The sequence below is a fragment of the Chlamydotis macqueenii genome, chromosome 6 (assembly GCF_036417535.1).
Source record: "Chlamydotis macqueenii isolate bChlMac1 chromosome 6, bChlMac1.mat, whole genome shotgun sequence".
Classification (NCBI taxonomy): domain Eukaryota; kingdom Metazoa; phylum Chordata; class Aves; order Otidiformes; family Otididae; genus Chlamydotis; species Chlamydotis macqueenii.
The window spans coordinates 28,412,493-28,436,307 of record NC_141561.1 but is presented as its reverse complement, the minus strand read 5'-3'; the positions used below and the strand labels follow the sequence as shown (position 1 = coordinate 28,436,307).

Here is a 23,815-nt window from a genome sequence, read left to right as displayed (position 1 = left end):
TCCCTCTAACATCGGGAGGGACGGACGGACGGACACACACGCACGCACACGCACGCACACGCACGCACGCGCACGCACGCACACGCGGACACACGCGGACACACACACACGCGGACACACGCGGACACATGGACACACACGGACACACGGACACGGACACACACACACACACACGGACACACGGACACACACACGGACACACGGACACACGCGGACACACACGGACACACGGACACACACACACACGGACACACACACACACACACGGACACACGGACACACGCACGGACACACACACGCGGACACACACGGACACACATGGACACACGGACACACACACGGACACACGCACGGACACACACACGCGGACACACACGGACACACACACGGACACACACACACACACACACACGGACACACGCGGACACATGGACACACACGGACACACACGGACACACGGACACACACACACGGACACACACACACACACGGACACGCGGACACACGCGGACACACGCGGACACACGCGGACACATGGACACACGGACACACGGACACACACACGGACACACACACACGGACACACACACACACGGACACACACGGACACACGGACACACGCACGGACACACGCACACACACGGACGGACACACACACACGCGGACACACGCGGACACACGGACACACGGACACACACACACACGGACACACACGGACACACACACACGGACACACGGACACACACACGGACACACGTGGACACACGGACACACGCGGACACACGCGGACACACACGGACACATACACGGACACACGCACACACACGGACACACGGACACACGCACGGACACACACACGGACACACACGGACACACACGCACACACACACACAGACACACGGACACACGCACGGACACACGCACACACACAGACACACGGACACACGCACACACACGCACACGCAATCCAACAACTGAAGAGTTTGTACATGCATGATGAGCATAAATGAAACACACACACACAAAAGCAGTCTGGCAGGTCAGATGGACGGCTCATGCTGCTGTATTTTAGCAAAGTTGCAGTCTATAAATCGAACCTTTTTGTCCACTTACTTACAGCTCTAATTTGAAGGTCGAGGACAGAGTTTAAGGGTAACAAGCACGTTGAATGGGAGGTCAGAAACCATGATGGCCAAGGATAGTAAAAATTACATTTTTGTGGCAGAATTTTTATTCCATCTTTTTTTTTTCCTGATGCAGCATTTGCTGATTTCTTGCTTTTAACAGCACCAAGACAGAATTGCTAAAACTAAGCTACATGATTTAGCAGAAGCAACAGCTAGAGAGTTGTCACAGAAAGGGTACTGTATGTTAATTACACACAGGATGAAGCTAAGTGTAAAGGGAGCTAAGTTTACAGAAGGTGGGAATGAGGCCTGTAATTATACTTATTTTCAATTCTTTAATCATGCTTTAAACCTCTGGCAGGCCGATTTTTTTTCTGAGACAAATTATAAAACAAAGCTCTTGCATAATCCGAAGTTGGCAGACCTTTAAACAAAAAGGAAACAGGACCTGCTGTGCCAGATAACCACATACAGATGCTCTGTGAAAAAAGAATAAAAAGGGTGATTTTAGCTGCTGCTGTCAGGCTTTGTCACTAAGCGTCTTCATCTCAGAGTGACCAACGTGGCACATAAAAAGTTTCCATTTAATGGTCACAATAAATTATCTCAGTCCAACAGAAGGCCTAGAAACGTGAATTTGTCTAGAAGCTCGACAACTTTGACAGCTTTTACATTTGTTTGATTCCTATGGATAGTTTTTGGAAAACAATTTAGCTCTGATAATTTCATGTTTTTTAAAGATTGAAGAACCTGAATCTAGAAACCAATCTGCAGCCAAGTGAGCAGCTCAAACTGGTGTTAATTATGCTACTTAATGGAACACCTTGGTTTTGTGTTTTTTTTTTTTTTTCCTTTAGCCTGGAGCATGCTTCGGGTAGATTACGCAGCTGCATTAGCTGTAGCCTGTGGTCGCTGCGCCCCGTTAGTCCTCGCGTTGCCACGCCGGGGGCTGGACATCTGGTGCCTTAAGCAGCGCTTGTGGAAGGTGCCTGCTGCCCCCTAGTCGCCCCCGAGTTCGTGGCACCCTTCGAGAAGCACAACCCCGCTCCCCCGGCTAACCAACGCCGGCCCCGGCTGCTGGAGGTGCAGGATATGCAAGGCTCTTGGCATGCAAAAGCAGGAGCTTTTGTCAGAATCACTATTTGTGGTACTAATTAAGAAGCCCTGGGAAAGATGCGAAACTGGAAGTAATTTCACTGTGGATGTTTTCACACCTCAGAGAAAAAGGGCTCAAAGCCCACACAAGAAAGGACACCATGGCAGGCTCAGGGCAGATGAGAGGTGTTACACCTAACTTATCTACACCTCCACTCCCACAGGAATAGCATTTTCAGCTTTCAACAAAAGCTGCATTATATTTGGTTACTCACCACCCTTATTAAACAAAAGGAATCCATATTACTGTTTAACTGCTAAAAAGAGCTACTCGCACTTTGCTTGAGCTCTGTGCTTTTCCCTTAAAGCCATCCCTCCTTCCAGAGGAATTACAGAAATCCTCAAAGATGCAACTTCCCTCAAAAATGGACGAAAGAGCATTTTTAAAGCCATGTAAATGTTAAATCTGGCTTCATGGTAAATGTGAATTTTATATTTCCTCTGCTCATGTTCTTGGGTACTACAGTGGTATGTTGGAGCAAACTTGAAATTCAGTTTTAGCTTCTACTTTACCAGTCAACCAATTTTACAAGTTGGATTACACCACGATTTTGAATTAACCACAGACACAGCCCAATTTTTTTTTTGCAATTACTTTATTCTAGATATATCATGATTTAAATCTTATTGAAAGCAGCTACGTCCATTGATTGTACATAATCTTCAAAAGCTGTTATTCTCTCTTCCAGCATATCTGTTCCAACTTTATCATCTTCAACAACACACTGAATCTGAAGCTTTTTGATACCATAGCCAACAGGTACAAGCTTGGCTGCAAAAAAAAAAAAAAAGCATTTAGTACTCCTTGTTTGGTGGAATCCCTTAAAAAGGCAAATCTAGTAATACTGAACTGATCAAAGCAGTTTGCAAGAATACATAAAAAATACAATTTGTTCCATATTATGATCTGCTTCATCAACAACACAGCATTTATTACAAGGTGGTCAAAGAGGGTTTGGTTTTGTGGGTTCCCGTCATCCAAACCAGTGATGTAGACACATGGGTGTGTGTTTGCTGCATCAGGAACTGTACAGGGAGATGCCGGGCAGCAGAGCCAAAGTTTTAAAGCTTTAAAAACCTGTATTTGAATCTTAACCTGTCCGCTGCACCAATAAACCTCTTGGCTCTATGCCAAGATACTGAAGTACTCTAGTGTTGTAATTCCCACACTGTTTTAGCTACTCACATTTTCACAGATCAGCAGTGACCACAAGTCTACCCATTTATACACTACACTACCTTAAAAAGACCGCACTATCTCCCCTTTCCCTGCTTTGAAACGTTCTCCTACTTACAAGATCCCCAGACCAAGCCATCTGCTTGAATGCTTCGAACACACTCCTCTAGTTTTGCCATGTCTGTCTCATCATCCCACGGTTTCACATCAAGCAAGATTGATGATTTGGCAACAACAGCTGGTTCTGGGGGAAGAAAGTAATAATTAAACGAGAGGAAATCTTAAAAAAACCTCATGAATATACTTGCAAGCTAGCTTTACGAGAACAGCTTTTCCAATTTCATCAACAAGAACCTTCTCACATAGCTGTGACAGGCCTCTTGCACCAACATACATTTCAAAATTCTTGAGAAATAGTCTCACAAGAAAACATAGATTAAGAAGGTAACATTGTTTGTTACATAGGAAGTCCTTTTCAGAGGATTTGAGAAGGAGCTTAATACCATGTAACAGTTTATTTTCCACAGAGGGAATACTGCAACTGCTACAGTTCTGAACAGTTCCAGACCAGCAGCTGTGGAGGGACTTGCATACTGCAGCCTTTTCCCTAAATATTCAAAGACAACTTTGGGGTTCTCAGTTTTTATAGAAAGCTCAGCCTCCAGGTAAGACAAACAAGAATGTATTAAGTAGAACAAAAACTATGTTAAGGTTCCCATTTGCTACAGGAAAGGCCAAGCTCACAGGCAATTCAAGTGAAGCCAATTACTCCTGTCTCACTTCACTCAACTTTACCTATGACAGTCAGTGTTTCTAGCCATCCTGTTCAAATACAGGAAAATTAACCCAAGCATAAAAGACTAAGAAGTTCCTGGTAGACGTACTCTTGGACTTCTTTGATTCATACTGGGCGAGACGTTCTTCCCTCAATTTCTTTGCTTCTTCACTTTCCTGAAAGATAAATATAAAGTCACAGAAAAACTCCAAAACCCCCTGTCTTTAAAGCATTACCAAGTTGACTGGCATCGACTCAGGCAAAAACAAATCATCACAACTGTCAGCCGAAAGATGGTGATTTTTTGTTTTATTCATCATGTAACCAGTCAAAGTTAAAAGTAGACAATTCACTGCACTACAACTCATAACTTTCTGACTCAGTTTTTACTTTCCAACCTTTTCTGTTCTGCAAATACAGGTGAATTTAAGAATTCCAAGTAGAATATGCTATCAAGGTCACAAAATCTCCCGATCTGGTATTTCTAAAAAACCCCAAATATAATACAAAAAGGTCACAAGTACCTCCTCATCATCAGATCCAAAGAGATCAATGTCATCATCATCTTTGCTATCTGTGGCTGCACCTGTTGTGTCCTCAACATCAGCAGGACCGTATTTCCCCAAAGCCTTCTTTACTCCAGGCAAGCTGAGAGAAAACAGCAGACATTAGGAACCTACTCAAGTGTCAACACAAATCCTGCCAATTTGTCACTGAACCTACAAGTGCATTCATAGTAAAAATGCTATAATTAGAAAAAAAAAAATCACTAATTCTGCTACTTGAGAACAGAACCCCCTGAAAGACAGCCTCAGTGTTCCTGACCACATGCTAGTTTGGAGTACAGCAAATCCGAATTGAAAGATTGTTCATCTAAGCTGACATGATCCTGCCCAACACTACTGCTCCACCTACGTATATGGCTAGAAAAACTTTCTTAATAGAGTAATTACCTGCATCATATTCTGTGTAGGAAGAGTTACAAACTTCTTATTCATGCTTCCCTAAAAGTATTTTCATTTGTTTAAAAACTAATAGTGACAGAAAACACGTTGTAAGGTAACTGATCCTTTGATTTTGGAAGTGTCAGTGAATGCTCTACTGTGAAAGCACATGAGGGACCAGAACCCCCTGAATTAATCTTTTCCTATAGCTCATACAGTTCCATAGTGTTAGAATGAGGTTGTATTTCTATTGTTATTGTGGACTGCTGTTACAAGAATCATGAAACCAGCTTTAGTTTTCAAGAACTAGAAGCAGTTTCCACAGTGGACTTTGTGAAGCAACTTTATAATCTCAGTCCCCTTTAGCATTTTAAGAACTTCATAAACAGACTGGTGACTGAGCCACCCAGCTTTACAAGAGTTCCCTCCAAACAGGACTGAGGCACATAGAGGAGGCAGTGTAGCAATACTGACACTACCTATGCTGTACCTTTTTAGAGAGGCCTGCAGTCTCCATGGATGTCAATACAGCACCTTTCATGAACACTAAAATCACTAAAAAAGAAAAAAGATAACATTTGCTTTCATATTTCCCCTTCTTTATATGTGCTTCCACATTGCAAAGCATTGATTTTGTTTTATCTTCCAGGACTAAAACTCAGAACGAAGCATTCTCCTTATTTATCGTCTACACCCTGTATATTTTTCTTTAAAGAGTCATGTAATACTTTCTAATCCATTTCGGTGTTGCCTTTATGGGGTTGATTACTGGTAAGTAATTTCCAGCTTTCAGCACAGTTATTGTGTAAATGGCAGCAACAAAACTCAAGCCTTTCTTATAACCTTTAGCAGAAATGTCAGCAAGTGAAGAGAGACAGAATCAGGCTGCCTAAATTCTAAGCGAAAAGTGTAATGCATTGACAGAAGAAGCCTGCTCTGCTTCTAGAGCTGTTCCTGTTCCAATACCAACAGAAAAAGCCAAGTGGCACCAGTGAAAAACAGTTTTGTTCAAACTCGAAAAAGCAAATGCAACACTTCATAGACCAGCTCGCACATACATTCCAGCTTTACAGTTCAAGCATACCTTGCCTTCTGCTTTTCGTACGACTTAATATGATTGTACCACCGAAGAGCATGAAACAAGTCTGCAGGAGGCGGGGCAGCGATTGCTTCGAAGACTACGATATCAGCCTGAGAAGGGACGTACCTGCGGAGAACAAGTCGAGGTTAACCCCCTCCCTCGGTGCACGCAGGAAGACGTGAAGTAGCCGCCGCCGAGCACTGGGAGGCCCGCGCCGCGGCAGCCGCGGCTCGGTGCGCCCGCCAGACTTTACCAGGCCCAGCGGCCCCGCACCGCCGGCACCGCGAGGAGCCAGGCGGGTTCGGCAGCGCGGGCACACTGCAGCTGCCACCACGGATTTAAGCACACGAGTGACGAAAGCCCCCCCCCCGCTTCCGCCTGCACGGCCCCCCCGCCCCCGTTAGGCCAGCGGGCCCCACCGCGGCCTGGCCTGGACAGGCTCGCCTCCCCCGAGCCCCAGCACTCCCCACACCGCCTCTCACCCCTCGATATAGCTCTTGTCAGCTAGGAAATCATTGAGGACCCGAAGGCCAGCGGGGGACTTGAGGTCCCCGAAGCCCATGGTGGCGGGGCACGCAAGCTCCCACTCCCACCCTCAGCTCCGCCGCCGCGCAAAGAGATCCAGTAGCCCCTGCGGCTGCCTTATATAGAGGACGCATCCCCCCGCAGAAGGCTCCGCGCGTATATCCCTCCGCCAGAATAAGCCGCGAAGTAGTTCCTCACGGGTTGGCTGCTGCCGCGCAGAGCAGGCAGTGGGCAGGAGAGCGGAGGCGCGGGGAGGGATCGGGGTAATAAACGTGATGCTAGCGATAAAGTCCAGGAGAGTTTTCAGTGTGGCAAGGGTACTGTAACGTTCTCTGTGCTGTGGTGTCCCCCCCACGCCGCAGGCATCAGCGGAAGTCGCCGAAAAAAGAGGCGGAAGGAGTCGGAAATTGCCGAGGGTGGTGTCTGACGGCGGCCGAGAAGGCGCTGGAGGAACAGCGGAAATTGCCGAGTTCCAGTGTTGGCCGATGATCTGACGGAAATCCCCGAAGCGTTGGTTCCGGAGATTGCCGAACGTGTACGTCAGAAGGCGACGCTGGTCGCTGCGGCTGCCCGCTCCGGAGATTGCCGAAGGAGGCTCCGGCGAGCGGCGGAAAGGGCCGAGGCCGCCGCCGTAGAGGCCGAGGAGCAGGGTAGTCTGTGCAGCGGCGGGGAAGGCCTAGGCGCTTCCGCTGCCCGTTCCCGCGCCAGGTAACGGCAGCCGCCACGGCAAGGACGGGTACGGCGGGCCCCGTTACGGGTGCCCTCCTCCCGTCGCCGCTCCCGGTGCCCTTGACGGGCTGGGCAGCGGGCCGGGGGCTGCCTGGCGCGCAGCGGCGGAGGCGCCTCCAAGGTGACCCCCGCGGCGGGCAGCGCTGCCGCCGGCCGTGCCCTCGGCCCCGGGGACGGGAACGCCGGGCCCGCCGCCGAACTGCACCGTCTAGTGGGGCCCCGGGGGGGCAGGCCGGGGCGGGCAGCGCCGGGCCTGCTCGGTCGGTGCGGCGGGGCAGCGGTTGCGGGGTGCCCTTGGCTTTGGCTGTAAACACAGGGGTCTGCAGTGGAGCTGCCGCCCGGCCTCGGCGGCTGCTCGTCCTTTGTCGCTGCTCCGGGCCGCTCTTGCGGAGCTGGTGGCGGGAGCTGGGCTGCCGGCTCTATCGTCGTAACGTTCGTCGCTGTTAATGTGAGGGGACATACATCTGTATGAAGAACAGACAACTAGAAAAAGAGAACCATGTCTTGCAGTTTAAGAAAGTAGCTTCTTATTTTCTTATAATTTTGTACGCATAGGTGCATACATACTCTTTTGCAACGGGTATAAAAGTTTTTACTCTGCCTGTTTAAAACCTGTCAGCAAACACTTGAACTGATAAAAACTCAGTACTGTTTTCTCTCTTAGCAAAGCACCATGCTTCGACTACCTGCTGTCCGCAGGACCTTAGCAGGGGTTGCCCAGTCCTCCAAAGTGCATGGTAAGTGTCTAGTTTATGTGTGTGTGTATGGTGATAAAATTAATGTTTGTGTAATTGACTTACTGAAGGGCATGTACGTGTACTTTGTTGGCAGCTCCGGAATTCTATGTTGTGCTGTTTATAGAGCTGGAGTGGTGTCAGTACGGCATAACTGAGACAAGGAGTGTGGAGTCTTGATGATTTGCATCTAGCAGTAACTGAAAGGTTTTGTTTTCTTTTTCCATGTCTCTCAGGACGTACAACTGCAACAGCAGCCAGCAACCAAATAGAGGTGTTTGTGGATGGACATCCTGTGTTGGTGAACCCAGGAACCACAGTACTTCAGGTGTGGGGAGTGGCAAGCTGAATTTTTCGTGGACTCCACATTTCACTTCTTGGCAGCGTGTTCTATTTTATATAGCGAAATGAAAACCCTTTGCATTGCTTCTTGCAATTCTTTAGGAGTGTTTTCACTGATTGTGATACAATTTCATATGGCAGAGATCATTTGGGGAGTTCAGTGGCTGAAAAAGAAGCATCTGCCATGATTGCCTGAAAGAAGATGCGTGCAGCTTGAATCCCAACTGCAAAAATTTATGCAATGCAGTAACAAACTTTGATAAATTCTGGTTGAAATCCTAGCTCTGAACTCTATGTGACCTGGTAGTCTTTCAGAACCTGTTAATTTTGTATCTTATTGAAGTGATGTCTCAGGTAAATGAGGTATTGTTTTATTTTGGTTATTAGTTCTTATGATTTAGAATGCTGATCCTTTGCTGCTTTTATTCTTCGTGTGGGAAGAAATGGAACCTGGATCTTCCAGCCTGTGTGTTCAGCGTTGTTGCTTTTCAGGCCAAAATGTCAAGTAGATCTTCCAGTCTAACTTCTTTTTAAGAAGTCATTAAATGGCGATGTGGTATAGTGAATTAGAACATTAAAGTACATAGTGTTTATTTCAAAATATATCCCTCATTTTTTTGATACAAGTTACTAATTTATCTAGGCATTAGAATGCCCCTAGCAGGAGTCTAATGTAGTATTTTCTTAAATGTGATTTTTTAATTAGGTTTTTAGTTTTGCTTACATGTGAAAGTTTTTTGTAGAAATCATCAGAAGAATTAGATCTTGTTAGTTCTTTTTAAAATTTATTTCAGTGGTCTTTCTTCTGGCAGGCATAGCTAGCACTATAGCGTAGATCCCATCAGGCATGGGGATTTTACGCAGGAAAGGCCATTTTCATCTATTCCCTGGAAATCTGTCATCTCTGTCCTCCTGTCTCTTCTCCTCACATGTCATTGAAGAATGTTTCTGAGTCTGGGGTTCTACTGAAGTTGAAAATTGACTATGCTCCAGTACCTTTATAGAATTGTTGAATTATCAGAAGTCATCGAGTCATACGAAGTCACTGAGTTGGGGGTTGGACTAGATGACCTTTAAAGGTCCCTTCCAACCCAAACTATTCTATGATTCTGTTCTGTTCTATGATTATGCCCGTTGTTGTTTCCTTTATATTTTTCAAATTTTCTTCTCTAATGCAGTTTAAAAAAAATAGTGCATACTTTCTTTGTAAAGTTATTTTTATTGCTAATGTCCAATGTATTAGAATCCTCTCTATTCTTGGAGAAAAGAATGAGAGAGAGGTCAGTTCTCATTTCCTCCATTAGTTACAAATTTTGGAAAAAATATATTTGTAATTGGTAACCTGACATGTTTCTGCTTGATCACTATTTTTTATTTATGATAACTTCTTAAGATGAAAGGTTGAATGTACTATATTCCTGAGTACTAACACTGTTATTCTTTGAAAACCTGAAAAATGTTTTATGAAATGGAACTGAAAAGCCTACTAAAATTTAATTTTCCTTTGTTTCTTATTCTTTGTAGGCCTGTGAAAAGGCTGGAATTCAGATACCTCGTTTTTGTTACCATGATCGTCTCTCTGTTGCTGGAAACTGTAGGATGTGCCTTGTGGAAATAGAGAAGGCTCCCAAGGTACTCTATACGTTTCATAGAAATTACAGTTTTCTGCTGTGTTTAGGGCCTGGTTTAAATCTTGTAAATAATTGTTTGCGCTGTCACTGGCACACAAATTTTTGTTATTCAGCTGCTTGAAGCAGGTTTTTGCCTTCTTCCCACTGGACCACAGTGATTGCCTGTGGTTCAAAGCCAGTTCTCAGTCTCATATGGACTATTTTGCTCCTGGACATAAGCATTTGATAGCTGTGTGTTTTCAGTCACATATATTTTTATAATTCAAGCTTCAACTCCACGTTTTCAGCTGATATTATGCAAATAGTAAACTTAAGATACTGTATGAATTCAGCTATAGGATTAGTGTCTGCAGGTTTGTTCTAGCTAAGAAGAGGTTGTAGTTAGTTATTAGTTTATATTTTAATGCATTATGTACCATTGTTGTCTGTTGTAAAATAGACTGAATAGACTTCAGGATTGAAGGCTGTCTTCAGCAATAGGAAGAAATCTGCAAATAGTTGAGGCATTTTTTTGGAGTTAAGTCTTGGATTACACATTTACATTCACACACAAAACTCTAGCTCACCTCAGCTTGAGTTTCATAGTTTGAGCTTTGCATCTCTGGAGATGTTGGGTTATCACTAAACATGGAAGTTGTGATGGTCTATCTCATGACATAATTGAAAAGTAGAAGGGATTTGTTTTCTGAGCAGTTCTTGTTAATCTTGCAGTCATCTTCTGAAAAATTTGATTTGAGGCTTTGTACAAATAAATGTCTAATAAATGATGCACACTCTGAACTTCAGTTCTAGAGGTCCAGATCTCTGCTGAACCTCTTTGATTTGCATTATATCTTACAACTGACTTTCGTCTTGCTATTAACTATTTGAATTGGAACTCGAAAGTGTAAAATTTTCAACTTTACAAATAAATAAATCACAACTAATTAACCTTTTAATATAGCATATTATTAATAAATATGGCTTCTAGTGACTTTATTGGTTTGATTTTCTTCCTTTTTTTTTTTTTTTCCTTGCAGATACCTTTTTATTTCTACAACATGTTAAATTAGTAACAGATGCCTATGTAAGAATTAGTGGTGGGGAGGAGGTTGGGGTTAAGAAGAATATGTTATGTTCACGTTTGCTTTTTATGATGATTGCAGCCAGTTGCTGCTTGTGCCATGCCAGTTATGAAGGGCTGGAACATACTAACAAACTCTGAGAAGTCCAGGAAAGCAAGGTACATTTTTTCTAGTGTCTTATAGCTGATTAGTTGTACTATCTGCTAAATGTTGTGAAGTTGACATTAACTTTAATTCCTGAACCCAACAGAGAAGGTGTAATGGAGTTCCTGCTGGCAAATCACCCATTGGATTGTCCTATCTGTGATCAGGGTGGAGAATGTGATCTACAGGTACGACATCCAATTAAGTTGTGGAGACTTAGGTATTAATACTCTTGTCTTAGGTGAAATTGTGCTTTCCGGCAACCTGGATATATCTGTTTTCTGTTCTAGGATCAATCCATGATGTTTGGCAGTGATCGGAGCAGATTTAGAGAGGGAAAACGTGCTGTAGAGGACAAGAACATTGGCCCACTAGTGAAAACAATAATGACTCGATGTATACAGTGCACTCGATGTATCAGGTAATGTCCTTTATTTTTCACTGGACAGAGTACTGAGCAGGCATATTTGTATCAGTTTGTTACTTGTGAAAGAAACACCCTGAGAGGCAATCAATTTTTCTCACTTCTTTTCTGACTGTGCTTAAGAATTTTATTTCTGGTAGGGACTGATAGCTGGTTTTCCAGAGCTACCAGACAGCTGTAATGTAGGAGATAGAGATGGCCGAAACATGGAAGTGAAATTAGAATTCTACAGGGCAGAACTGGTCCCGTGGTGTTAGTGCCAGCGTGGATTTTAAAACATGAAGTGACTTCCTCAGCCACAGTTGCAAGATTTATTTATTCTTGACAGCCTCTGGTAGCTATATTTGTGCTGTTCTGTAGTCCTGAGGTTTAGCACTAGCTAACTTGAGCCAGATGGAAGAGAATACAATGTACCTGCCTAGTTCTAGAAAGTACTTGCTAGTTAGGACTTATACTGGATTTAAACTGTGAAATTCAATGAGCACCGAACTGCTTTGTGTTTTTATTTTACTCCACCTAGTTTTTGTAGCCTCATCTGAATGAAATTCTGTAGATGTGTGGCCCTGTATGTGATGGCACTAATGCATCTAAACAATTATTATCTTCTTTCCGTTGTATGAACTAAGGCTAATGTTTTATCTTAAGAAAATGAGATAAGGGTTGAAAAATGTGTTATATTGCTGTTGTATATTCCAGGTTTGTTTTTAATGCTTTTTGCATCTACCAGGTTTGCTAGTGAGATTGCCGGGGTAGATGACTTGGGAACAACCGGAAGAGGAAATGATATGCAAGTTGGTACTTACGTTGAAAAAATGTTCATGTCTGAGTTATCAGGAAATATTATTGACATCTGCCCAGTTGGTGCCCTTACTTCCAAGCCATATGCTTTTACTGCACGCCCATGGGAGACAAGGTATATACCTTAACTCATACAGAAGATGCAGCTTTCTCTGTTTCTGTCGTACGCTTAATCTCAGAATACATCCATCTATGATACCAACGGTTTTCTTTTATTTTTGTTCTCTGTGTTTTTGTTGTAGACTTTTCCATAGACTGAATCTAACACAAATTCTGTTATTTACTCACAACTCATTCAAGAAAAGGAATAATGTTACAGTTTCTAGACTATTCATCCCTTATTTATACTTTAAAATGTTTTGGACTCTTAGGCTGTGCTGCTTGCTCAGTAAATATGTGTATAAAGAAAAAGTCAAATTGATTAACTCAGTAATTCTTGAGGATATTACTTAAAATATCTTGTGAAACTAAGCTCTTATATGTATATCTAAAGCTAAACTTCCAGCACATCATTTTTGTTGTTGTTGGCTTGTTTGTTATGCAGTCTGTTGCTGCTTATATATATATATACAAGATATATAGAAAACTGCAAATCATTTATTTGTTCTTCTAAACAGGAAGGTAGAGTCAATTGACGTTCTTGATGCAGTTGGAAGCAACATCGTAGTGAGCACAAGAACTGGAGAAGTGATGAGAATTTTGCCAAGGCTGCATGAAGATATCAACGAGGAATGGATATCGGACAAAACAAGGTGTGTGGGAGGTGTTTGTACTTACATGCGTGTTTATGCATGCATTAAAGGCACACTTTGCAGAACCAGAAATGTGGACAGTAGCACTGACTTCTGGATTCTCCTGTTAATATTGTGAAGCTTTAGTGAAGAATAACTGGTAAAACATGTTTTAAATACTATAATTGAAGTTACTGAGATTTCTAAGGCTTTCATATTTGTAACTTCTTTTAGACTAACTTTTATTTTTATCACAGATTTTTTTTGCTTGTTTTTGAGATAGAAAAGTTAAACTTTCAGGGGAAATATTTCTTGTGTTTCTCTTTTCTAATCATTGCAACCTGTTAGAAAACTCAGTCTTAGAAAATATTTAGTATACACAATTATCTTTGTCTTTGCTCTTTAATATTAGTGGTGTTCACTTAGGTTTGCTTATGATGGTCTGAAGCGTCAGAGACTTACTCAGCCAATGATCAAGAATGAGAAAGGACTGTTTGTTTATGCCTCATGGGAGGATGTATTAACTCGTGTTGCTGGTGTGGTAAGAACTATTTTCAGTATATGTAGTATAAAATTAATTTCTAAAGCTGGACCTATTACAATGATTGGTTTGAAAACAGTTATATAGAAAAGGGCTTTTTTCTTTAAGGTTAAATGGGAGCATTTGACTTCTAATCCATTGTGTTCCCCCTTAAATTGCTTCTTTTCTTTGAATATTATTTTCTGTTTCATGAATTAGACCATCTGAAGAACTTTGTCTTACTACTATTTCATTTGGGGCATTGCGAGAGAAATTTTATTTAAATAGGAAACTGAACTGTTCCTTCAGAAATGTAGGAGGAAGCAACTTTCCTGAATTACTCTGATCTAACTGAAGACTTTAATTTTTTTTTTAAACTGTGCTATCACCACTTTTGCCATCAAAGCCATTAATTCTGTATTACTTATATCTGAATTTTGCTTGCCTCAGTGGTTTGTCTCTGTGGTGATTGATTCTGCTGCTTAAATGAAGTGCTGCATGACTGCTCTGGATTTTGATTTAAAATTTTATGTAGGACGAAGTAGAATTGAATAACTGTAATTGAACTTTCCTCAAGGATGTTTTTGCCCGTGGTACAGTAGCAGAGTTTGTTATAGAAAGCTACTGCTTCTAAGAGAATACCTTTGAGTTGAGTTTACTACCTGACTGTGTTACGGAAGTTTGTATTCTGTCTGCACTGTAGCTTCATTAAAAGCATTCACCAGTCTCCCTCTCCTGCTCATACTAAATGAGAATTAGCCACATCTGAGCAATAACTCAAGTGGGAGAGATCTGCATAGAGTACAGAGAGCTGTTCTTTGCTTATCACGAGTTCTGAAGGAGCTGGAGTTGCTGCCTTTTGGAAGTCAGACACTGCTGATCAGTTTGTGGAACTCCAGGCCAGCTGTTGGCACTGCTGGCTTTGGCACATCCTATTGTAACAAACATTTACCTGGGCCAACAGGGAATTTATTTCAATGGTTTCTTTTGCTTATGTTTATACTTACTCTTTCTCCAGCTACAGGCTGTCACAGGTAAAGAAGTAGCAGCAATTGTAGGAGGACTGGTGGATGCAGAAGCACTAATAGCTCTGAAGGACTTACTGAATAGAATAAATTGTGATATGCTCTGCACTGAAGAGGTCTTCCCTACTGCTGGAGCTGGGTAAGAGTTCAGGCCAAGTTTGTCTGTAATTAGTATGTTAATAATCTTTCTAATCTGCAAATCATCTCGTGGTAAGATTTTTAAATGACTAAGGGTAGCAATTGCTGATGCATTAGCAGGTTTTGTTTGATTTACAATATTCATTTCTAGAGAGTATTTATGGATTGTGAATTGATATAGTCTCTACTACAGCAAGGGTTGCACGCTTACTGTGTGTTGAGGGCGCTGCAGTTTAACAGTAGGCTACTGAAAGCCAGTTACACTCTGTTCTAGGTTGGATAATTTAGTCTATTTCTGTTTGTGTTGTGAAAACTATAGTACGATTCAGATCTTGTAAACTGCTTAATAGCAGATGAAGTTTGTGCAGGCTGACAATAACTGTAAATGTAGGAAACATCCACATTGTAATTCCTTTAATGTTTTGCTGTCTCTGATATTCAGGAAAGAGAGAAGCTCTTACTTTTTATCTGGGTTGGTAATTTGGATTGAGAAATCTCTTCTTTCCATTTATCTTCCTGAGATGAAAAAAATACTTTAAGCATCTAGAATATTTACCATAGCTTCATTCCTTCCCTTTAATGAATTCTCATCCTCTTTCTTTCTTACATGTTTTTGTTACAGCACAGATCTACGCTCTAACTACCTGCTTAATACCAAGATTGCTGGAGTGGAGGAGGCAGATGTCCTGCTTCTAGTTGGCACCAATCCACGCTTTGAGGCACCACTTTTTAATGCTAGAATTCGAAAGAGGTTTGTGTTCCTTGGTGGTGAGTAAGCGTGCAAATCCATCTGGATTTGATACAGTGCTCAGGTGGAGCCACAGGCAGTAAGTTGAGAGTGTTCCTCCAGATGGACTCACTGGATTTAGTTCACCTTTTAGTAAAGGAAATGGTGATGTATTTGTAGAAAAAGAATGTCTCTTCTCCTTGTAGTGTATGGCTATGTTTTGTTCATTCTCACTTCGACATTTTACGTAAGTTCATATACTCAGACATTTATTCCTTTGTAAAATTACACAGACACCTTATATTTTCTGCCTTATAGAAGTTTGTTAAAGCATATTCCTTAAAGAATTATTTTCAGCATCAGTTTGCTGCTTTTTGTATTGTTGTTGTAACAAGTCAGACTTACTGATTTTAGAAGCAGTCATAAAGTTTAACATTTTCTTTGGCAAGTAGTGTGGCTTTCGCAAGCTTTTGAACATAGCTAATTCAAATTTAACAAGATATGTCAGCAGGAGATAAGTGAGGTCCTTCCTAATGCCAGGTCTTCCAAAATAAATCATTTTAAACAACAGTGGCCTTAAAATTTTGAGAGGAAAAAAATGAAATGAAATTTATGAACAATTCAGATTTTAATAAGTCTGTGCTATGAGAAGCTACAAAAAAAAAGGAAAAAGTTCTAACCAGATAAATTTTTGCCTGTTTATCTAATAAATAAGTGGATTTCTAAAACAATGAGCACTGTCAAGTTCAGAATTCTTTCCTCCTACAAATGACTTTACCTTCGATTCTGAAGTAACTAAGAGTTAAGTCAAGCTAAATAAACTTAATAGTAGCTGTAGGTGTGGAGGGTTTTCTGTTTTGTTTGGTTTTGTCTAACACTGGAAGATAGTTTAAAGTTGTAGCATCTCATTTTGTGCAATGTTTTTTTCCCCACTGAATTGGCAAAAGTTTGAGGGGAGGAGGGAATTGAGTTAGGAACTTCTCATGTAAGGTGTGTTGTTGCACTGTTCCCAGAATATATATAGATAAACAGTCCTAAAAAAATGTTAAACTTGGTTAACAGAATAATGTTAAACTGCATGTTACTGAAACAATTAATTCCTTTGAAAGAAATTGCATCCTATTTCAAGTTATTACTAAAATTATAATTAGTGGGTTTGGTTGAGTAAAACTCTATTTCTTTTATTTTTATAAAATGTTTGCTGTGTTTTCAGCTGGCTTCACAATGACTTGCAGGTGGCCCTTGTTGGCTCTCCTGTGAATCTGACCTACACATATGATCATCTAGGAGAGTCCCCACAGATACTCCAGGACATTGCTTCTGGAAAACATGCATTCTCCAAGGTACACACAACTTAGGCGTGTGAGTGTTCCATTTTGGATGTATTGAATAATTATCTGAATTCTCCACAGAGACTGATTTGAAGAGAAGTACTATGTTGTATATGGGGTTATTTGCTTTTAATCAAATGCAGAGATGAGGTAATGATTGGTGTGCACCAAGTATGTGTGAAACTGTTTAATATATTCAGGTGTGTAAAACTTTGCAGTGCAGAGAACTCCTGGAATATTTCTTGATATAAAACAGGCTGTTCCAGCTGCTGCTGTTTCCACTAAAATGTCTGGTTATCGAGAGTACAGTTCTGTATTGACAGAGTAGTGTACTGCTTATAGCAGTTTCTCTTGGCTTTATCTCTAAATGAAACAATGACTGTTTCAGAACCGTAGCTTTGTGTGGAGGACTTAGGTAGAAATTATGGGATTTATTACATTATCTGCACTGAGAATTGTCTTCAGAGCCTTGAAATTTATTTCTTGATTCTTTACTTGCACAGGTCCTTGATCAGGCCAAAAAGCCAATGGTGGTGGTGGGTAGTGCAGCACTGCAGCGCAGTGATGGAGCAGCTATCCATGCTGCTGTTTCCACCATTGCACAAAATGCCAGGACTAGGAGCGGTGTTGGTTCTGATTGGAAAGTCATGAACATCCTCCACAGGTTTGCTTTAAAACTCTTTTTTTGGAGCCACTTTCATTCACACTAGGTCTACGCAAGTTACCACAATGTATTTGTGCAGATTTCTTTGTGTATGCACAAGCAGCTTATCAGGTTAGAACCTGTAGTGAATATAAAAAAATAGAAGTACAAACTAGCAGAAACTTTTTAATAAAAATGGGCTCCTTGATCTGGCAAACTTTTTAGGCTCTCCATGAGATTTTATTTATTTATTACATTTAAATGTAGAATTTAAAGTTTAAATTTAGAGGTATAGATACAAGACAGCTTAATAACATATCACAGTGCTGAGCAGTATGCACGGCAGACCAGTATCACTTGCTAAATGATTGCTTTTAATCTAGAGGAAGAAAAACAAAATGGCAAGAGTATTTAAATTATATGGTTTCTTACAATATTCCTTTTACTGTACAGTTTCTTAACTGAGTAGCTAATAGAAGAGCTTCAAAGCTCCTTATTTTAGGTCTTTTGATCTTAATTATTCAGTTTATTGGGATATTATTCCTTTTAATAGGCAAGCTTCTTTTGGGACAGTATTTTTGTAAAACTTCATCTATCAAATTGACAACATCTGTAAAGGAAAAATTATTTCAGCAAATACAGTGGCACTGGGATTTGGAGACTCAACAAAGTCCCACTGTCAAAAGCAGCTTCATTGATGGAAAACTAGTATAGGAAGAGCAGGGCTTGGTCCTCTGAAGGAAACTTCAATACAAAATCCTGCTGTTGAAACCGAAACATTTTAATACCAAAAAATCCGATGATTTAAAGAACGCTCATGATAGCTTTTTTACATGTGGTGTGGCAGTCTTTCCTATTACTGACTTCCATGTTTATGGTGCACTACGCTCTACCTTAAGTGTAAAAATAACTTAACTTACAGAGGTTACAGTATCTGACTGTGTCAGACAAACGTGAGTAAGACTGAAAGATCTGTTCTCTACAGAGAGAATCTTTTTTCTTCTAAATAGAATGCAAAGTCTGGCACTTAATTATGGCAGGGTTATGCAAAACTGTTTATTTGGAAAAGGAAAAGATTGCCAGAAAATTATAATGATTATTTCATTATTTTTAAAAGTATTTTTATGTGTGAATAAATGAATAGTGATGAAATAGTGGTCTTAAGTTTTAGATGCTTCAGAGTAGCTGATGGTCCAGTAACAGGGTTTTCATCTTCCACCTGAGTGCCCTAAAAATAAAGGCCTGGCCTGTTGAGTTCAATTCATAGCTGAAATGTGAACCTTGATGTTCCAGATGACAAGTGAGCTGCCTGCCACTAGGCCCTGACCTAGAATATCTGCCTTTATTTTGCTATCCCACCTTAAATAGGTGAGAATCCCCGTGAAAACTTCAAATGGCATCAGTTTGTCAAAATGCATAGAGAACCTGGTATTCTGTCAAATACTCCGTCAAAATTTTCAGCTGCCTTTACGCTTCATTTTTGTACTGTTACTGTTGGAGACCTCTTATGTCCCCTTTAAATATCTAGTAAAAAAAACAAGTTAGGTCTGTTCTGATGGGAGAGAGAGAATTCTGAAATAACATAAACTCAAAATGTGTTTGTTCCTACAGGGTGGCAAGCCAGGTAGCTGCTTTGGATCTGGGTTTCAAACCAGGAGTGGAGTCAATTAGGAAAAATCCTCCCAAAGTATTGTATCTCTTGGGAGCAGATTCAGGTTGTATAACACGTCAGGATTTGCCAAAGGATTGTTTTATCATCTATCAAGGTAATTGGTAGACGTAAATTAAGAAATGTTGCTATCTAATAGCTGGAGAGAAAGTCTAAACAGTGGCATATTCTTACAAACATATCTGACCCTTTGATAAATCCTAGCATTTGTTTTCTGACAAGAAATGGAACTTCCAACACATAACTGAGATACTGGTTACCTACTCTTTAGGTAAAAATGAGAAACTGTTGATGAGTAATAAGGGTATATAAACCAGTTAGGTCTTCTGGAGCATAGCTTCAAACCTGGCAGACAAAATGGCATTAGTTCCCAGCTGTTCTATTTTACCAAAATGTTGTCTTATCTTAATTCACTAAGCATCCTTGTTCAGGAGCCCCCCAGAGGTGAGCGACTATAGATTCTGAACTACCATTTACTACTGCTTGTAGTCCATTCATTCTCCCCAAAGTAATTAGGCAAGTGAGACCTCGGAGCAGGCAGCCTAATAGGCTCTATATTACTGGTTAAGCAAACCTTAGAAACCACTTTTTTTTTTCTGGGAACGCAAAAATTCTGTATTATATTAGCAAAGCATTTCTTTTTTATATGGTTGTGCACTGTTTCTTGTTTCCATGCATTTAGGGCATCATGGGGATGTGGGAGCGCCCATGGCTGATATTATTCTCCCAGGAGCAGCGTATACAGAGAAGGCAGCCACATACGTGAATACCGAGGGTAGGGCCCAGCAGACAAGAGTAGCAGTAACACCTCCTGGGATGGCAAGGGAAGACTGGAGGATTATTAGAGCTGTCTCTGAGGTACTGTTGCTATTACAAATTGCTTCTAATAAAAGTATACTGAGAGGTTAAGTTCCTTTTATATTGAAAATGGTTTCCAAAAAAGAGGTACATATTCAGGGAAATACATGACTGTAGTCTTAAGAAGTAATGTTTTGTGTTGAATCTGTTAATTTGGTGAGTTAAATCATATTGTGCCTCTTTTGAGGACAGCACTAACTATGTAGCTGCTGTATGCTACTGGAATGCATAATGGGTGAAGCTTTGTCTGCAAATTCTGCAGATCTTCATGAAGTGCTTTACAGGAAACCGGTGGGAGGATGCAGTTTCTTGCTTTTTAGAAAGAAAATGTGAACTCTGAGGACAGGATCTGGTATCGTTCGATAAGGTCAAATACGTGCTTACTAGTCACTGGGAAGAGGATGCATTGATAATTGCATCAACTTTTATCTCATTTGGTGGTAAGCTAGGGAAAGTACGAGTGACATCTGTATGGAGGGGAAAAAAGTATTTGTCTTTTTTTTTTTCCTTTGTATAACAAACAGGACAGCCTAGTTTTTTAATATGAGGAAGTCTTAACTGTAGACATCAGAAGTACAACAGAATACTGTGACTTTGCTTCAGTTGTGCATTATAACTGCTTGTGTTTTCAGGAGTGTAGATTTTTCCTGATTTTACTTCAGGTATGTTAATGGATCGGTAATCTAAACCACTATGTATTAAATCCCTAGACTTGATGGCATTTCTTTCTGTGAATCTCTTAGTTGGCTGGTATGACCTTGCCTTATGAGAACCTTGATCAAATAAGGAGGCGTTTAGAAGAAGTATCTCCTAATCTGGTGCGATACGATGATGTGGAAGAGGCTAACTACTTCAACCAGGCAAATGAATTGTCAAAGGTAAGCATAACTGAAGTGTTTGGGCATGATTTAGTGCTGTCATGTAGCTTGATGCTTTTTAAAGAAATGGGCCTGCTTCATATGTAGTACTACAAGCATTCTTTGACCTGCACTGAATGTAGAATTTGCTAAACAAATGCTTTGGTAATGAGTTCCTATCATAAAGCTGACTTTTTTTTTTCCCCTCCCCCCCCACTTTCCTGTCACAGTTAGTGAAGCAACAGCTTCTTGCTGATCCTCTTGTTCCACCTCAGCTCACAATAAAAGACTTTTATATGACAGGTATGTATAGTGTGGCCTCTCCATTCTGAAATCAGCAATACATTTTACTTAGGTTTATGGTAAGATTCTTATGAGGCACTTAAAGCTTTCCACTAAGAAATGTAGGATTTGAGCCTTCTGAAAAAACAAAATTTTCCAGTAAAATGATTTGGAATTTGCATAAAGCACAGACTGTGGGACTATATATTCAACTACGCAATTTTCTTTAGTCTTTGTATGCAGTCTTGTACTAAATCTTTTATATTGTGTCTGTGTATAATTTTGAAAATTAACAGTTATAACACACTGACATGTTTTGGATTTTTGTTTTTCAGATTCAATCAGTAGAGCATCCCAGACAATGGCCAAGTGTGTGAAAGCTGTTGTTGAAGGTGCTCATGCGGTAGAAGAGCCAGCCAGCTGCTAGAGGCTAGTCAGGCTCCTACCACCTCCATCCAAGTATTTGTTGCAGTTAACTGCTGTAACTGACTTTTTTTTTTTTTTTTTCCCTCCAAAAATCTCTTTGCTAGGTCGTTGTATTTTTCTTTTCTTCATTCACATTTTCATCAGTTCACGTAGTCCCATAATATTATAGGACTGTTGTTGTGTCTGAGAGAACATGCAGCACTCAACTTACTGTACCCAGAGTCAGCGTACATGATGATTATATACAAATAAATTATAATACCAAACAATCCATTACTTATGTAATTGATATAGCTCACGCTTCTTGCATGAAAAGAACTCAGTAAGCAACTCAGACTCAGGAAGTCTTGATTTGCTAGGAACAAGTCTACAGGGCAAAAATACTAGATCGTAACCTTCTTCCAGACTACCCAGGTATTTTAATTTTAAGCACTGCTGAGAGTGTGAATATGCTTTTTTTTTGTCATGCGCTTTGAGAGCAAGTTGTCACTATTTTAAGTCAAACATACCTGGTTTATGTCAGTGTTCAGACATACCACTGGTCTAGATATTTGTATGTTTCTCCATTTTGTTGCAGTTGAGAAACAATTAATGGAGGAAATAAAAATTATTGTCTTGAAAAAGACAAACAGTTTTCACACAGCTTCCCAGTATTGAACTGCTTAAAAAAATTAGCAAAAAGATAAAGGCCTTTAGCTACATTAGTTCAAATACAAAAAAGATCTCAGAATAGTTTCTCTGTGTGCTGAACTTTTTATAGCAAAGTGGGGGAAGGGGTTGTGTCTGGTGGTTTTGGGTTGTGGTTTTTTTTAAGCTTTAGAATTACTTCGGAACGGTGACTCTCTCCTCTATCATATGCTGGTTAATGTAAGTTTGGAAGGATAGCTTCCTCTTCAACGGTCTACTAGGGTAATAAGGTTTAGAGTAACCCTTCCAGGAATCATGCAAATGCAAACAGTATCATAAAGCCCTCACTTCCAACTTTATTTAAAAAAAAAAATTAAAACTGTTAATTTTGCATGAGGAAAAGCTAAATTTTTCAGTGTAATAGCTACATTTTTCATACTGAGTGCATGACAATGCTCATGTAGAAGCCTTAGCTTTATCAAATTCTATTTTTTCTTCCATGCTTGAGATTTTTCAGTAACAAAAGTTATTTTTTTTAAAAATGTTTTCCTTCTGCCCAGGAAGCAAACTCTTCCTGGTTATTTTGGTATAGCCCAGTGTCCTTACACTAGCAGACTAAATCTTAGATGTTGGACATTGTTTGACTCGGCCTGCCGTCTTCCAGTTACCAAAAGAGTCAGTTCTCTTGGTGGTACAAAATAACGACAACTATTCACTTTATTCAAAGATACTACTGTGCATGTTAATGAGACCTAGAAATACTGTAGTCTGTTTTTAATGTGGCAGTTCACAGGACCACATAGTGTGTCTGTCCGCACGTGTGACCAAGTACAGCATAAAACCTGCATGCTGTCCTTGAGGAACATTACTTCTTTAGGAAGAAGAGGTGTTTGTGGCAGGGACATAGCAAAAGAAGAATGTGTGTGAGAACATATGCCAAAATCAAGGCAGTTGGCTCTTCTCACAGATGGTAGGTTTAAGAAAGGGTGTAGCTGAATCCTATATTCAGTAAAACATTTGGTTCTCAAGTTCACAGGATGAAAACTTCTTCCCCCCTGAAAATCCATGTTGTATAAACACAGAGGAATAATTTCAGCTGTGGAAGAAGTCAGTTGTCACTTCTTCACTTCAAAATTTATAAAGGTTCAAAAGCTTTAGAGAATTTTTTTTTTTTGCCTTAAATGTTGCAGCGTTATTTAACTCTGGGAGTTCTAGCACACATTACTCTGCATGCGTTGGTTAGTGTGGATAGGAGATCCTTATTTCTATTCAAAAAGTGTCCAGTCCTTATCTTGAAAGACAAAAAGGACAAGAAGTACATGTGATGCTGC

General features: G+C 40.7%; 2 protein-coding genes and 2 non-coding genes across 4 annotated transcripts; 1 reads left to right on the top strand and 3 right to left on the bottom strand.

Moving 5' to 3' along the window:
* Positions 1–2,859: 2,859 nt before the first annotated feature.
* Positions 2,860–6,874, bottom strand: EEF1B2 (eukaryotic translation elongation factor 1 beta 2). Its single transcript, XM_086751607.1, has 6 exons — positions 6,742–6,874; positions 6,263–6,385; positions 4,759–4,882; positions 4,344–4,410; positions 3,578–3,703; positions 2,860–3,054 (listed from the first exon to the last, which is right to left on the bottom strand). The coding sequence occupies exons 1-6, from the start codon at positions 6,819–6,821 to the stop codon at positions 2,900–2,902; spliced, it is 675 nt and encodes a 224-aa protein (XP_086607733.1). The 5' UTR covers positions 6,822–6,874; the 3' UTR covers positions 2,860–2,899.
* LOC147600221 (small nucleolar RNA SNORA41) lies at positions 3,908–4,041 on the bottom strand. Its single transcript, XR_015259000.1, has one exon. It is a non-coding gene; the product is annotated as a small nucleolar RNA SNORA41 (small nucleolar RNA).
* LOC147600220 (small nucleolar RNA SNORD51) lies at positions 4,483–4,562 on the bottom strand. Its single transcript, XR_015259007.1, has one exon. It is a non-coding gene; the product is annotated as a small nucleolar RNA SNORD51 (small nucleolar RNA).
* Positions 6,875–6,905: 31 nt separating the features above from the next.
* Positions 6,906–22,126, top strand: NDUFS1 (NADH:ubiquinone oxidoreductase core subunit S1). Its single transcript, XM_086751606.1, has 19 exons — positions 6,906–7,492; positions 8,178–8,250; positions 8,484–8,575; positions 10,114–10,221; positions 11,366–11,442; positions 11,535–11,616; positions 11,719–11,849; positions 12,580–12,765; positions 13,268–13,402; positions 13,808–13,922; positions 14,920–15,065; positions 15,687–15,815; positions 17,005–17,134; positions 17,626–17,786; positions 19,377–19,531; positions 20,117–20,292; positions 21,036–21,170; positions 21,380–21,452; positions 21,767–22,126. The coding sequence occupies exons 2-19, from the start codon at positions 8,187–8,189 to the stop codon at positions 21,856–21,858; spliced, it is 2,187 nt and encodes a 728-aa protein (XP_086607732.1). The 5' UTR covers positions 6,906–7,492; positions 8,178–8,186; the 3' UTR covers positions 21,859–22,126.
* Positions 22,127–23,815: the final 1,689 nt, after the last annotated feature.

Bases quoted from the DNA above. Each gene is read 5' to 3' on its own strand.
- EEF1B2 (XM_086751607.1), bottom strand. From the start codon at position 6,821: ATGGGCTTCGGGGACCTCAAGTCCCCCGCTGGCCTTCGGGTCCTCAAT. The intron at 3,704-4,343 runs GTACGTCTACCA...TTCTTCCCCCAG, and splicing joins TGAATCAAAGAAGTCCAAGA to AACCAGCTGTTGTTGCCAAA. The intron at 3,055-3,577 runs GTAAGTAGGAGA...TTTTTTTTGCAG, and splicing joins TGGCTTGGTCTGGGGATCTT to CCAAGCTTGTACCTGTTGGC.
- NDUFS1 (XM_086751606.1), top strand. From the start codon at position 8,187: ATGCTTCGACTACCTGCTGTCCGCAGGACCTTAGCAGGGGTTGCCCAG. The intron at 8,251-8,483 runs GTAAGTGTCTAG...CATGTCTCTCAG, and splicing joins CCAGTCCTCCAAAGTGCATG to GACGTACAACTGCAACAGCA. The intron at 17,135-17,625 runs GTACACACAACT...TTACTTGCACAG, and splicing joins GAAAACATGCATTCTCCAAG to GTCCTTGATCAGGCCAAAAA.